The sequence below is a fragment of the Protobothrops mucrosquamatus genome, unplaced genomic scaffold (assembly GCF_001527695.2).
Source record: "Protobothrops mucrosquamatus isolate PMUCROS unplaced genomic scaffold, P.Mucros_1.0 scaffold_294, whole genome shotgun sequence".
NCBI classification, from domain to species: Eukaryota; Metazoa; Chordata; class Lepidosauria; order Squamata; family Viperidae; genus Protobothrops; species Protobothrops mucrosquamatus.
This window is the reverse complement of record NW_015386370.1, coordinates 1,335,353-1,349,241: the sequence shown is the minus strand read 5'-3', so window position 1 is coordinate 1,349,241 and position 13,889 is coordinate 1,335,353. Positions and strand designations below refer to the sequence as shown.

Here is a 13,889-nt window from a genome sequence, read left to right as displayed (position 1 = left end):
GTTATGTCAGGAATGTATAAGTCCTGATATTCTTTGTATGGTTTAATAGGGTGAATACAAGGAAATTTACTATATGCAAAAGATGATTTATAATTATTTCTTTTTGTCTTAATGTTATTCCCAGAAAAGGAACTTTGCATGTATATTTACTCTTTTTTTTCTTGTTTCCAGCCCATGTATTTGAAGATATAGATGGAAATGTGCATTTGATTCTTACTTTTTTAGGAAAGCGCAGGGGTGGGAATAACCAACGTTGAAACAGTCACTGGGAATTAAAGTATAATACATTAACTGCTTATTAAGTCTAAACTAATTCGATCATTGTTATTATTCATTATCTATCATTGTTGTATTCCAAGTTGGCTTGCACACATAGTAAAATTTGCTGTTGCTTATTTTCTCTCAAACTGCATTCCTGCAAAATCATTTTTGAATGGATAACTTAAGAGTGATCTCTTGTTTGGTTTACCCCGCTTTTTCATTTGAGCTGTGTGCATCTGGGATAACAACCTGATGTATCTAAATAAAATGATCTACTACTTTGTTAAGAAATGCTTAAGTAAGGACGTACATCAATTTTTATTGCCATTTTAGTGAAGGACTTAATAAACTTCCTCTAGTTAAATGAGCATGACCTGATAAACCTATCAGTATTTTATTTTGTACTGTAAATAACCTTCCTGTTTTTCTTCAGATGTCGGAAATGGATTTGAAGGCTTTTGGAAGTGGCATTGATAAGCCAGGCACACCTCCAGTTTCTGGACGAAGCACCACCCCAACTGCTAGCCCCTTCCGGTAAACAAGTGTTTTCAAACAAGTCAACTGTATAGATTGTGATTGAGAGAAAAGAGGGGAAATTTAGTACTGAATTAAACTTTAATATAGCAGTGCCATTTTGATAACAGAAATGGAAATACAAGAATTCTGAGTGAATAAGGGTGATAATTCAGAGAAATATTTGACTTTATTTGTTGATAAGATTATGGTTAATGCAAATTACTTTTAACATAACTTTCCCCATGTCCTCCAGGGATAAAAGGAACTCCCAGAAATCCTAACTAGCATAGGGCCGAAAAAGAATTTCAGAAGCAGAAGGCAAAAACTTCTTTAATCATATTCAAAGCACAGAACTGGACAGGAAAGCAAGTGGACTGATAGAGGAATAAAAATAACATATAGAGTGCAAAGAAATTGAATTAGTTTTTTTTAACCTACTGTCTTTATTATTAAAATGGTAAGTGAGCTCTTTGAGCTTAGATTAACTCTTTCAGGGAGGCAAATTGAGATAATAAAGGTATTTTAGGGCATCTTGAGAGATTATGTAACCACACATCATAGGGTTCTGAGGGCATCAACCCAGGAGTACTTAAGGAACTCAAATGAGAGAATGCTGAACTTGTAGCAAAACTATGTAATTTGTCCTTCATATTGACTTCAGTACTCAAAACTAGAAGATAGTCAATACGATGTCATTTTTTAAAGAGTCACAGGAAAGTATAGGCCAGTCATCCTAACATCTGTTGTGTGCAGATAGATATAAGTGGTAATGAAAAAAAAAGGACATAAAGGAATAAGCCCTTTTTCAGCAAATTTTGCCTCATCAACTTTCTGGGCATTTTAGGAATGTAAATAGGCACATCGATCAAAACTATCCTGTCAGGTTTGTATATTTGATCATTTTAAAAAAATAACATTTTTCTTCAAAAGCTGTTGAATATACTTAGTAGGCATGGGAGAAGATGATCTGTTATTTTGTGGGTTGCAAACTGATTTCAAAAAAGTAAATACAGGTACTCCTCGACTTATAACAGTTCATTTAGTGACTGTTACAACTTACAACAGCACTGAAAAAAGTGACTTATGACTCTTTTTCACACAACAATTGCAGCATCCCCACGGTTAAGTGATTTGCATTTGGATGCTTGAAAAGTGACTCACTTTTATGACAGTTGCAATGTCCTGATATCATGGGATCCCCTTTTGCGAACTTCTGACAAGCAAAGTCAATGAGGAAACCAGATTCACTTACTAACCATGTTACTAATTTAACAACTGCAGTGATTCACTTAACAAGCGTGGCAAGAAAAGTTTTAAAATGGGGCAAAACTCACTTAACAAATGTCACATTTAGCAACATAAATTTTGGGCTCAATTGTGGTCATACGTTGAGGACAACCTGTAGTTGGAATAAGTGAGCAATGCTCTTCTTAGTGGAGAGAAATGAGTGGAATCTCTCAAGGATCTGCATTGGTACTTGTGCTTTTTACATTGTTCAGAAATTTTCTTGACTTAATGTGGTAGAAAACAAAAGTGAGAGTGAAGAGGTCCAAAACAATCTCTTTGGTCAGCCAAATGGCAAGCTCAGTTCCACCTGCATTGGTGGAATCTGACACTAATGGGAAAACTCAGTGAAGATGTTAACTCAAGTGTACAGTAGTTGCAAAAATGACACCTAGAGATTATTAGGAGGGGTATTGAAAATAAAGCTGTCAACATTCTAATGCCATTACACAAAGGTGTGGTAAATTTCAGTTAAATACTGAATGAATTTCTGATTGCCACATTTGAAGAAAAATACAGTAGAACTGAAAAGGGCAACCAAAATTATTGGGGCCCTGTATTATGAGAAAAGAACAGGACTTTTGAGATTCCAACTTAAAAAAAGGCATCTGGATGTAGAACATGAATATGATCAAGGTGTATAAAATTACATGGTGTTAGGATCACAAGTCATTCAATAAAATGGAAGGTTGCAGTGTCCCAGGGTCATGTGATCACCTTTTGCAACCTTCTAATAAACAAAGTCAGTGGGAAAGTCATACTCACTTAACAACCGTGTTACTAACTTAATAACTCCAGTGATTCACTTAACAACCGTGACAAGAAAGATCATAAATGGGGCAAAATTTATTTAACAGATATTTGGCTTAGCAACAGAAATTCTGAGCTCAGTTGTGGTCGTAGGTTAAAGACTACCTGTAGTCATTATAAGAGATTTTGGTTGAATTTCAAATATTACATAGATGAAACAATTATTGAGCATCTCTTATTTAGGGCTTTTTATTGTCTATGCTTAAGGAACGATACGGACAATTTTGTTAGCCCTTGTGTTATGCTAAGCTCTAAGGATTTTTTTAAAAAAATATGTTTTATTGATTTTTAACATACACCTTAATATTTGGTAAACATCGTGTTATCTGGGTTAGTATTTAAAAAACAATCAGTAACAATTTCTGTAATTCTATAGTCCATATAATAACTTGATTTCCTCTTCTTCCAATAATATTCTCTTTAGCCAATCTTAAATTAATATAGTTCTTATTTAAATAAATGATAATTAATATAAACATTTTTCTCGTGTTTCTGCAAATATAAAGCTTCTTTTCATTGATCATCTTTTTTTTTCTTATTGAAAGTTTTTATTACAATAGTAAAAACAAATGCAAACTAAACACAAAGAAAGAAAAATAGGGAGAAAAAAGAAAAAATATAAATCATCACAATAAGTACAAACAAATTCATTGATCATCTTGATTGCCTCATCATACATCCTGTTTACATTCTTATTTAAATTTGTTTTCCCCACAGTATTCAAAACATTCTTACTGGTTAAGATTTTCTCAAAATTAGTTACACTTAAGTATTTAAATCTTTTTTCTCATACAAGCCATCACATATTTACATGTCTCGTATCTTAAAGGAAAATAAGAGCAAAAAGAAAAAAAAGACAAAACAAAGAAAACATTTTTATATTTCTCATGCCCAAAAAAAAAACAACCCCAAACACGAAAGAAGGCATACTACAGTATATTACTTTGGGGGCTCGTCCCTCTTAAACTAATCTTCATTTATATTCAAAATCTTTATTAAGTCCCACTTCAACTAATCACCCAAGAAAGCAGAACTCTTGAAACAGGCATTGTCTCAAAAGGAAACTTTTATTAGGGACTAGTGATAGCAGGGAATTCAAGGAGAGATCTGAAGAAAAGCCCATATGAATGATATAATTAAGCAAGCAATATGACCCCTCGCACCAAAGTCATAATGTCCATTTGAAATCCAGCCAATCCACAGGTGGCCTGGTGTGCAGTTAACTGGCACAGTAGACCACATCTCAAGGTCTTCTCCAGCTTTCGTTTCCTTGTAACTATCTCACAGATAAAGAGACACATTCCATTCTCAAAAAAAGGAGGCCAGACAAAGAAAGGAGAAAGTGAAAGTTAACACTATGAATCCCCCATGCACCCCCTCCCCCAACAAGAATGGCAGGCCCCAAAAGGATAGAAGAAAGGAGATAGCACAGTGATGGCAAACCTTTTAGAGACTGAGTGCCCAAACTGCAACCCAAAACCCACTTATGCATCGTCGAGTTCCAGGTGGGTGTGGCCCATTGGCTGGGTGGGCATGGCCAATTGGGTGGGTGTGGCCAATTGGATGGGCGTGGCTGCAGTGATAACGGCAGACTGGGTGGGACTAAAAAGTTTAATCAATCAATTCCAACTTTGCAAGATCTTTTTTTTTCCCACGAGAAGTTGAAATTGACTTATTGAACCTTTTTTTTTTTTTGGCACACAGCGGCAGAGGCCTCAAGCGAAAAGGTTTTATAAAACCCAGCTGAAGGCCTAGGACTGGGGCGACGGCGCACGTGCCCACAGAAAAGGCTCTGAGTGCCGCCTCTGGCACCCGTGCCATAGGTTCGCCACCACTGAGATAGCAGATGAGGAGTTTTGGGTCTGACAATCTTTCTATTTCTTTAACCATATTCAAACAAATGTTTAATTTTTAAATACTCCGTCTGGTAATTCCCATCATCTAATTTCTTGATTCTCACTTTAGCCCTTTTTTTTTGCCCAACATCTTTTCTGTTCAATATGCTTTGCTGAGTCAAAGAGTCTTCCAATAATCTTATAAATGTTGTTGCAGGCACAAAAGGCAAAACAGGTAAGAAGTTTTTATAGGAAGATTTCGCCCCTTCATATTCATTGAAAATCTTTTCCTTTTAGTCTTTTTTTATTTTATTTATTATTTTTTCTCCCAAAATCTCGTAATTCTCCTGGCAAAATCCATTTTACCAAATCTTTGTTCTTGTCCTCAAACTTATTTTGTAATCTTAAAATGTAGTTTGTCTTTTCCATGTCCAGAATTCCCTGTCATTTTTTTCCATCTGGGTTAAGTCATATTTTCTAGTATTGTTAAATTCCATCTTGAAATCTCTCTCCTCTGTCTCGTAATCAGTTGTCTGTTTGCTCACTCTCTATTTTTATTTTCTGAGAATTTTTATGTTGTAAAGTTAAATTGGAGATATGTTCATTTATGTTTTCAAGGTTATGTTTAATTTCCTCGTGGTTTGAGATTATTGTTGTTTGGATTCTATTCCCCCTGAAAGGTTTAATTCGCCACTTCCGTCTGCAGGAGGGTGGGGCAGAAGTCCCCCTCCTTCTCACTTTCAGAAGCTTTTGCTTCTTGGGGGTTTTTTCCCCAGGAAATCAGTTTCCAAATAGAAGAGAAAAAATCGCTGTTCTTAACTAGTTCCAAACACATTGTTTACAGTCAGCTTAAAGGAATATTTTTGGATTTCGGTTGCTTGTATCTTGGGCTAGACTCGGAAGTTGAGCTAGCCTCTTCTCCTGCCAGTTTCTGGAGGGCTTTTCCCAAACTGATCGGATCGACCACTGTCTCTCTGCAATCAGCGGGACTTCTGTGTTGCCTCTACGGGGCAACTTCTGGCCCATTTAGGGTCCCCCGGCAGATAGAAATCAGCTGTAGGGAGTGGAGCCCCGGGATCCTTCGGCTGCTGTGCTACTGCACAAAACTGGAAGTCCCTCTAAGTTTTACAGAAGCCTATCAACAAGTAAAAATGGAAAAGCCACTCTTTGAAAACTAAAAAAGACAAGTGTCTTGCCAACATTTTTGGAATATATTGCTTCCTTGAAAGACAGACAAAGGAAGTGCAAGAAGTAGGAAACTGGCTTCCCAAGATCTTCTTACATCCCTATGACAGAAGTCCCCAATCTTCTGGGCACCAGGGACTGGTTAGGTGGAGGGCGGTTTTTCCACGGACCGGAGGGGGTGTGGTTTTATATGCTGCCTGCATCCTGTGGATGGGGCTTTCCTTGTTGTGCGAACCAGTTGCTGGCATGCCGCGGCCCGGTACTGATCCACGGACCGGGGGTTGGGGACCCCTGCCCTATGAGGAGGAGAAGATTGATCTTGTAGAATAATTCTTCTTTCAACTATTGACCATCATGCCATATTGCAAACTACTTTTTGATATAAATTTTAAATTACGAAAACAGCTGTCTGGTAGGGCTATCAGGAAAATTTTTGTTGGATTTACAGTGCATTAGATTCTGGCCATTGTTACCTGAAGAATTGTATTTTAAAAGGATGCTGAGTTAAATAATGAAAGCGTTTGGATAGGATCAGGGTGATATACAGTGCAGAGATTACTAGATTTTATATATTGGTTAGAATAAAACCCATTGTCAAATATATGTACTGGCTGGATTAAGAGTTCTTAATATTTTAAAATAACAGTATTTAGGGCTAGTCATTAATGTTCTAAGCAGTTGTGGAATTTTATGAAGTTAAGTTAGCAGTATCATACAGAAAGTTGTTTTCTAGAAGAGATCACACTGCCAAGAGAAAATTAGAAATGTATAGTAATACACTCTCAAGGCCTTTTGTTGTATTGAGAATTTTTCAAAGATATGGGTTGATTTCAGGGTACATTCCCTTAAGTCTAGATTGTCTTCCTTTAGTCAATAACTTAATTGTTCAAAAGACCAATTGTACCATTTAGAAATACAATGAACATCAAGTACTCTGCTTCTATTGAGCATCAGTAGACTAACATAAAGAAACAAAACTTTCATTAGTTGGAAGATATACAAGAATTCAGAATTCATTGTAATCCAAAAGAATTACCAACGCTTTATTATTCTCATTATGTGGCTAAAAGCATTAAATGCGATTTTATATGAATCTCATGGTGATGCAGACTATACTGTTAATGCACATTTTGTTCCATAATCTGAAACTATCATTTACTTAATGCATATTTTTCCTCTGGATAAGGTAGAAATATGAACATTACAAGAATTGGTGTCATTTATAATGTATTAACTAACAATGTATTTTCTCTTCAAGGGCTGTCTCTACAAGTCCAAATAGTCAGACCAATAAAATGAACACCATTATTTACCAGAAGCAATTTCAATCAGCAGCTGTGAGAATGACTCAACCATTTCGTCCTCAATTTGCACCACAGGTGGGCAGCAGCTGGTTTTCTGCAGTGGAATGGGATATTCAGCAGCTTGATTTTGTTTTGAATTAAGACTTCCTGGATCCTGAAATAAGTCAGATACTTTATTCAGTATGCTTTCCATAATTACAATTAATATGAGTGTTTTAGTATCTGGAGGAAAGTATTTTGTTTCAGCTGTATCTATGCTCAGTGAAGTTGAGAAATTGGACAGCAAATGGATGACCACAGACTTCCCCACATGGCTCTCATTATAATCCAAGGTTAATCGTTTGAAGAGAGAAAGACAAAGTAGCCTGCCAGAGAAGGGCTTCATGTCTCCAGCAACTGTTTACTATGTAATATACTTAGAATGTCTCCTGTGCAGAAAGAATGGGAATTATCAGAGGGCAAAGGTCTCTTTGCATAACTTCCACCATTTCACTCAGATTGTACAGAAACTCATAGTGATTGTTTTGCCCTTAGTCACTTACATGAAATGCAGCTGTAAAGTAGATTTCTAAAATAGCTATAGTTGGTAGGGAAAAAACCCACACCAATCCCTCTTTAAAAGAATGCAAATGCTGTAAAGCTTCTAATAGGGAGAGATGAGGTGTATACTTTTGACTTGAGACTGCCTTGGATATTGCATATAAAATTTGCAGCTGCTGGATATTGCCTAGAGGCATAAATCTACGTTCTAACAGTTCCTGCATCTTTGATATATTTGAGGAGGCCCTTCTGTTTTCCCCTCTTGGTCCTTGATGTGCTACTACAGTTTTTAAGCACAGTATCCTTAAGATTTTCCCACGTTGAATTTTCCAAACACAGCCAATCTCAACAGAAAAAGTGAACCCACTACTTGGCACTGTTAAATAACAGAGGCATGCTCCCTGCAGAAAAGCCACCATATGATCAGGTTGGCAGTTTGCTAACAGCTAAATGTCTCTCTTTTTTGTTGTTGTTTTTTTCCCCCACTTAGATCCTCTCTCAGCCTAACCTGGTCCCTCCATTGGTAAGAGCCCCACATACTAACACCTTCCCAGCACCCGTTCAGAGGCCGCCAGTGGCACTGGCTAGTCAGATGCCACCTCAGATGACCACAGGTCTTTTGAGCCACCCTCGATTGCCACATGTGGCGAGGGTTCCTTGTGGATCATTCTCTGGAGTCAGAGGCAATCAGGCCCAGGCTGCGATGAAGGCTGAACAAGACGTAAAGGTTAGTATTTTTGGATGGCCATGCTGTGTTAACCACAGTAACAGTCTTAACAACTTACAAGGCGAGATACTATTCTTTGTTTAAGATGCAGATCTCCCTCTCTGAAGTGGCCAAATAGAAACAGCAGAACCCATCACTAAGCTTCCAGCAATAGCTTTAGTTCACCTACTTATTTGTAATGCAGTCTAAGACCTGGTCAATTGTATTCATTCTCTGTGTTTTTCTCTTTTTTCAAGTCTAAAACCAAGCAAACCCACCCATAGCTGCATTTCACTCCATAAAATTGGTAGAAAAGCACTTGGAGACTCTTTTCAATGAAACCTTTTTCCCTAATTTGAGCTGTCTTGTAAAGTCCATGTGGGGATGTCATAAAAGCAGAAAGAATCTAAAAACAATGAACCTATGTGGTTGCAAGTGATGGTATCACTTGTTAATCTTTTCCATTATTTTCATTCATGAAAGAAAGTGTTAATCTGAAAAAAGTGAAACCACTTTGATTTATCCACACATTGATAAAATCTTCATGTTACTCTGTTTTGTTCAAGCCCCAGCTGGTGGGTATATAAATTAATCTTAAGTAACTTTTAATTAACATATATGTGCTATTCTGTTTTCAAAACACATTGGTTCCCAGGGAAAAGCATAGAATTGCGTATTAAGTTAGTAAAAAGAACAAATGAATATTAGATTAATAAAACTAGAATAAATACAGTTATTTAGAACCAGTATCATAAATGTGCTAGTTGGCTAAACAAGAAAAAGGATATACATTTTGTACCAGGCAAGTTTCTCAAGGGCCCATTTTGGGAGGGGTTTCAGGTATAAAAAGTTAGAGGCATATTATGGCCTATTGTGCCTCTTAACACTACACACACAAGCTGTAAGCTAATTTTCTTTACCCCACCTATTCTGAGACCACAAAAGAGCCCTTAAGTATATTTTCTGCACGTTTTGTGTTAGATAATTTCAGACAAACAAAACTTCAAATACTTATTTCAGAGCGTGGCTTATAAATAGATGTCTCTTTGAGTAGTCTTGCTGTCCTTATCTTGATGAGTTTACAGTATCCAAGGAGGGAAACATTTGAAGGAAGTATCAACTTGACTGTCTGTGATAAATATCTAGTCACTGTGCAATAAAATTGCTATTTTCAAACTGTATGAAAACTGCTTAATATTATATATCTTGTCTGGTAATTTAAATTGCTATTTGTGATAACAGTATTCAAAATCATGACTGAACCTCTTAATTCTTATAGTGCTTATAGTAGAATTTAGATATAAGGGAAATATCAATAAGAGTTGAAGTCCATAGAATGAAAGGCAACTATCATAAGCATATAAAAGAAATTCCCAAGATTGGTCCATTATTATAGCAGGGTGATACTAGATTCCGTTTTTGAAAAGTATTACTGGGATTTTTTAAAAAAAAACTTAATGAGCAGAATACGTACCTATGGTTGTTTTGGACTACTTTGTTTAATGTCACAATCCTTTTTTATTAAGGCCAAGCAGAGAGCAGAAGTCATTCAGTCAACGCAGAGATTTTTCTCTGAGCAGCAGCAGAGCAAGCCACCTGGAGGCAAAATACAGAAAGTGGGTGACAATGGGAATAAAGCTCCAGAGGCAGTAACAGATTCCACCTCTGGAATCTGTCAAGACAAAGTAGAAGAGAAACAGAATGCTACAACAGCACCCAAGCCTATTAGAACTGGTCCAATCAAACCTCAAGCCATCAAGACAGAAGAAACAAAATCATAAATGATGTGTCTACATACCAATATGAAGAGCGAAATGACAGCTGAACAAAGGGCAAGGCATACCTGTTCAAAGCTATGAGTAGCAAAAACAGAGACAGATGTGATCAGCTATGAGTGCTAATGATCTGGAATCGTGGGACTTTTCTATGGGACATTTTGTATGCCATTGCATGAATGAATGTGATCAATCAGAATTGAAGCACCTGTCTGCTTTTTCAATGGTGCAAAACTAAATAATGCTCCTGAGGCATTTTATTAGCCAAAGGTAAACATTCTCCTTTTTGCTGCTGATTTATTTAGAGAAGATGGGCAGATCGGAGAAGACCACGCTGGATGGAACACTGGGTTTGATTTTGTGCTTTTCATGTCCAAATGAGATGTTCTTTCAGAATGGAGCAGGAGAATTTATGACCATGAATAAAGTCATAAAGAGCAGCTTAATCACCCCCACTTTCTCCCTACTTCCCATTACACACCATTTCATTTTGTAAATGTTTGATGTCAGATTTCCAAGAAAGGCAGGAGGTGGCTGCTACTATAGTTTGATTATGGTGCTGAATTTAACTGAAAAAAATGTTAATTGCTTCTCCATGTTAATATAATATCAGAAGGGCAGATTTGGGAGGCTCCCTTTTATATTGCCAGTTACATTGAGCTAGAACTAGACAGTGCTTGAGAAGAAAGCATTTGGCCTTAAAATGCTTCAATTCATGTGAGCATAAAGCAACAAGCATTTGATTTTGGGCCACAAAAACCAGATATTTATATCAGAACTGCACCACTCTTTCTTTCTGCTCATTGTGCTGGAAAATAGAATTAAGTCTAATAATGCCTTCTTAATTGTATCCTTTAGTAGTATAGCTGTAGGAAAAGTACTGTACGATAACTTCTGTGAATGTAAAATATCTCATTCCTGCTTACAATATGTAGTTGTGACTGTGCTATAGCAGAGCTGTATAATGAAGTTATTCAGACTTTTCAAGACAATTGGAGGGCCCCCACATGGCACATCATACCGAACTATTTTCCCTGACAATTTTTCCAACACCTTTCTGGAACAAAGAACGAATTAAAAAAAAAAGTGTAATGTGTATAATTTTGTTCAGATGATGGCAAAATCTGGAAAAGTCTGTTGCTGCTATTGATGCCTAGTGAAATGCTGTTGGTTATCTTTTTTATATAAATATTATAATTTGCATTTTTTTTTGGAAATTTAACTGTGATGTCAGCCTTGGAGAAAGATATCCACTTGTGCTGTGAGTTGGCATTGTACAGAAATTAACAGCCATATTGGTCTAGAAAAGTTTAAACTTTTTTTTCATTTGTACAGGGGTAACGCACTGTATTAAATATGTAAGGTCTTATTTACATGGGTTTGATTACAGAAACTAATAAAATATTCTCTACATAAAATATTGGGTCATGTTTTGTACTTAAATTGGTCCCTAGGAGTTATAGACTTAATCCTTGTTTTGGGAGACCATCTATTTTATCAGTTCTGTTCTTACAAGCCTAATTCCAAAGAGGAGAAACTCACAGAACTCTTTTGTGTGATAAGTGAGAAAATTATGCTGCATTCCAAAGGGAACTTAAAAGTGGGCACATGAGCATACTGTAAGAGCACTTTTGTACAGAAAACATCCCATTTAATCCTTATCCTTAAATAGAAGGATTTCTGCACGGCATGCACCCAACCATTCTTGTGTAGGATAGCTTCATAGGGAGGCAATCTTTTTTTTACTTCATTTGACATAGCTGAATTGAATTAAGCAATTACTTATTTTAAAAATCTATATTCTAACTTTCAACCAGTTCCCAGGACTGAGTACCAATAATAACTAAAATTGGGGGGAAATTAAAACACGATAAATCAGCATAGTAGCAGTCAAAAAAAAATCAAAGCGCAAAAGCACTTACTGGACAATATAGGTCAAAAAGTGTTTCATTTGGTAGTAAAATGTAACCCACTTAAGCAGCAGTTGCACAATCAGGATTCCAGTCGGTGCTACCACCAAGGCCTTCCTCATAAAGGCTCTATTTGAAAAGAGCACTTCTTGAATACTTTAAATTCATTGGAGGCATATATGTAAACATTTTTTTTAGGTATTCCGGTCCTTAGTTATAGGGCATATGAAGAAGTACTACTTTGGAGCTCATGACCAAACTTGTACTAATAATGCACAGAGAAAAAGTAAAAATAGCATCCAGAACCAACACATGAGTTCACAGTTGGAGGTTGACCTTGATGCACTTGGATATGGATAGATAGCACTTCTGAGCATGTATTGAAAATTCCTGGCACTAACAGACTTAATTGATCTCTTTTTTCCTTCCATTCTTTCGTGTCTGATTTTCAAAGACTGCCTAGACTAGCCCCTACAGTTTTCTTGGCAATGTTTTTTTAAAAAATGGTTTGCTTTGTTCTTTCTAGGGCCAAGAGAATGTGACTGGTCCAAGATCACCCAGCTGGCTTTGTGCCTAAGGCAGGACTAGAATTCACATGCTCCTGGTTTCTAGCCACTACACCAGGGGTAGGCATGCTGGCTCAGGAATTCTGGGAGTTGAAGTCCACGAGTCATAAAAGAACCAAGGTTGCCTACCCCTGCACTACACCAAACTGGCTCAGTTGATCTTTGGCCATTATCAAATATTCCCTTCTACAGTCATGAGAGCCCACTGTCATTCCAGTCTCTGTGATAATCTAGTTCCTTGGTTGTGGATAAGGTTGTTTGGAAAAGAAAGTGGATCATTATATTCACATGCTTTGTTGAATTAAACATTTGTACTTCTACAGCAGTTTCTATTTCCCTGTGAAACGCTTGGGAACATAACCAATGGTGTAACTAAGTCTGAAATTTAGGTGTGAGAGTCTACTACTAAAACACTGCATCTGACTTCTGTATGTAAGCAAATTAATGAACGGGCAACTTGACATATCTCAAAATACACACAACTCATTGCAGCATAAACATTCCTAGCAAATAACAGGTGCAATTCTAGAAAACCATTGCAAAAAAAGGAGTTGTCTTGAAGGCCCATAGGTAACCTACATGTGAAAACCAACAAGAACTTGTAGATGAGCCTGCCAGAAAGGTGGTCACTGCAGTTTCGTATTTTCAGCTGAGGAATTGTGAGGAGCAGTATAGATCTGTCATGAGAGCTGTTTAAATTTCATTTGACAAGCTGGGCGTGCTATTAAATTATACAGAATTGCAAATTGCATTGAGACCCTTCTGAGCACTAATATTCTTTTAGTCAAAGGACAAATTTTAATCAGAAAGCCTTTCAAAGTATTCATGCATGATGCTTATTTGATAAAAAACTTGGAAACTAAAAAGAACAAAGCAGAATATAGCACCTCAGTTTGCTGAAAGTTAAACATGATTTAATTAGTTGTAAGGACTTGGACAAATGTATTTGCAGTTATTCAAGAGTACAGATAGTCCTTATTTAGAAGTTGCTAAATAAGGACTATCTGTACTCTTGAATAACTGCAAATACATTTGTCCAAGTCCTTACAACTAATTAAACTTCCCACTTTAGTAACCAACTTCCCACTTTAGTAACCAAAGTTACAATGCAATTTATCAATGAAGAAAAATTAACTTTGTGACCAATCCTCGTATTCACAAACTTCAGAGATCTGCAAAGCAAAACAGCAGATCATG

At 36.6% G+C, this 13,889-nt stretch overlaps 1 protein-coding gene and 1 long non-coding RNA gene across 2 annotated transcripts in view; one reads left to right on the top strand and one right to left on the bottom strand.

Annotated features, from left to right (window-relative positions):
• Positions 1-763, bottom strand: part of LOC107302864 — a 55,763-nt gene extending 55,000 nt beyond the window's left edge. The window contains exon 1 of the long non-coding RNA XR_001549401.1: positions 748-763. This is a non-coding gene — a long non-coding RNA (uncharacterized LOC107302864). The remainder of the gene's footprint in view (positions 1-747) is intronic.
• Positions 1-11,620, top strand: part of PRRC2C (proline rich coiled-coil 2C) — a 104,361-nt gene extending 92,741 nt beyond the window's left edge. The window contains exons 32-35 of the mRNA XM_015832023.1: positions 695-795; positions 7,150-7,270; positions 8,226-8,462; positions 9,968-11,620. Coding sequence (XP_015687509.1) covers positions 695-795; positions 7,150-7,270; positions 8,226-8,462; positions 9,968-10,222 — 714 coding nt within the window. The 3' untranslated portion in view covers positions 10,223-11,620. The remainder of the gene's footprint in view (positions 1-694; positions 796-7,149; positions 7,271-8,225; positions 8,463-9,967) is intronic.
• Positions 11,621-13,889: the final 2,269 nt, after the last annotated feature.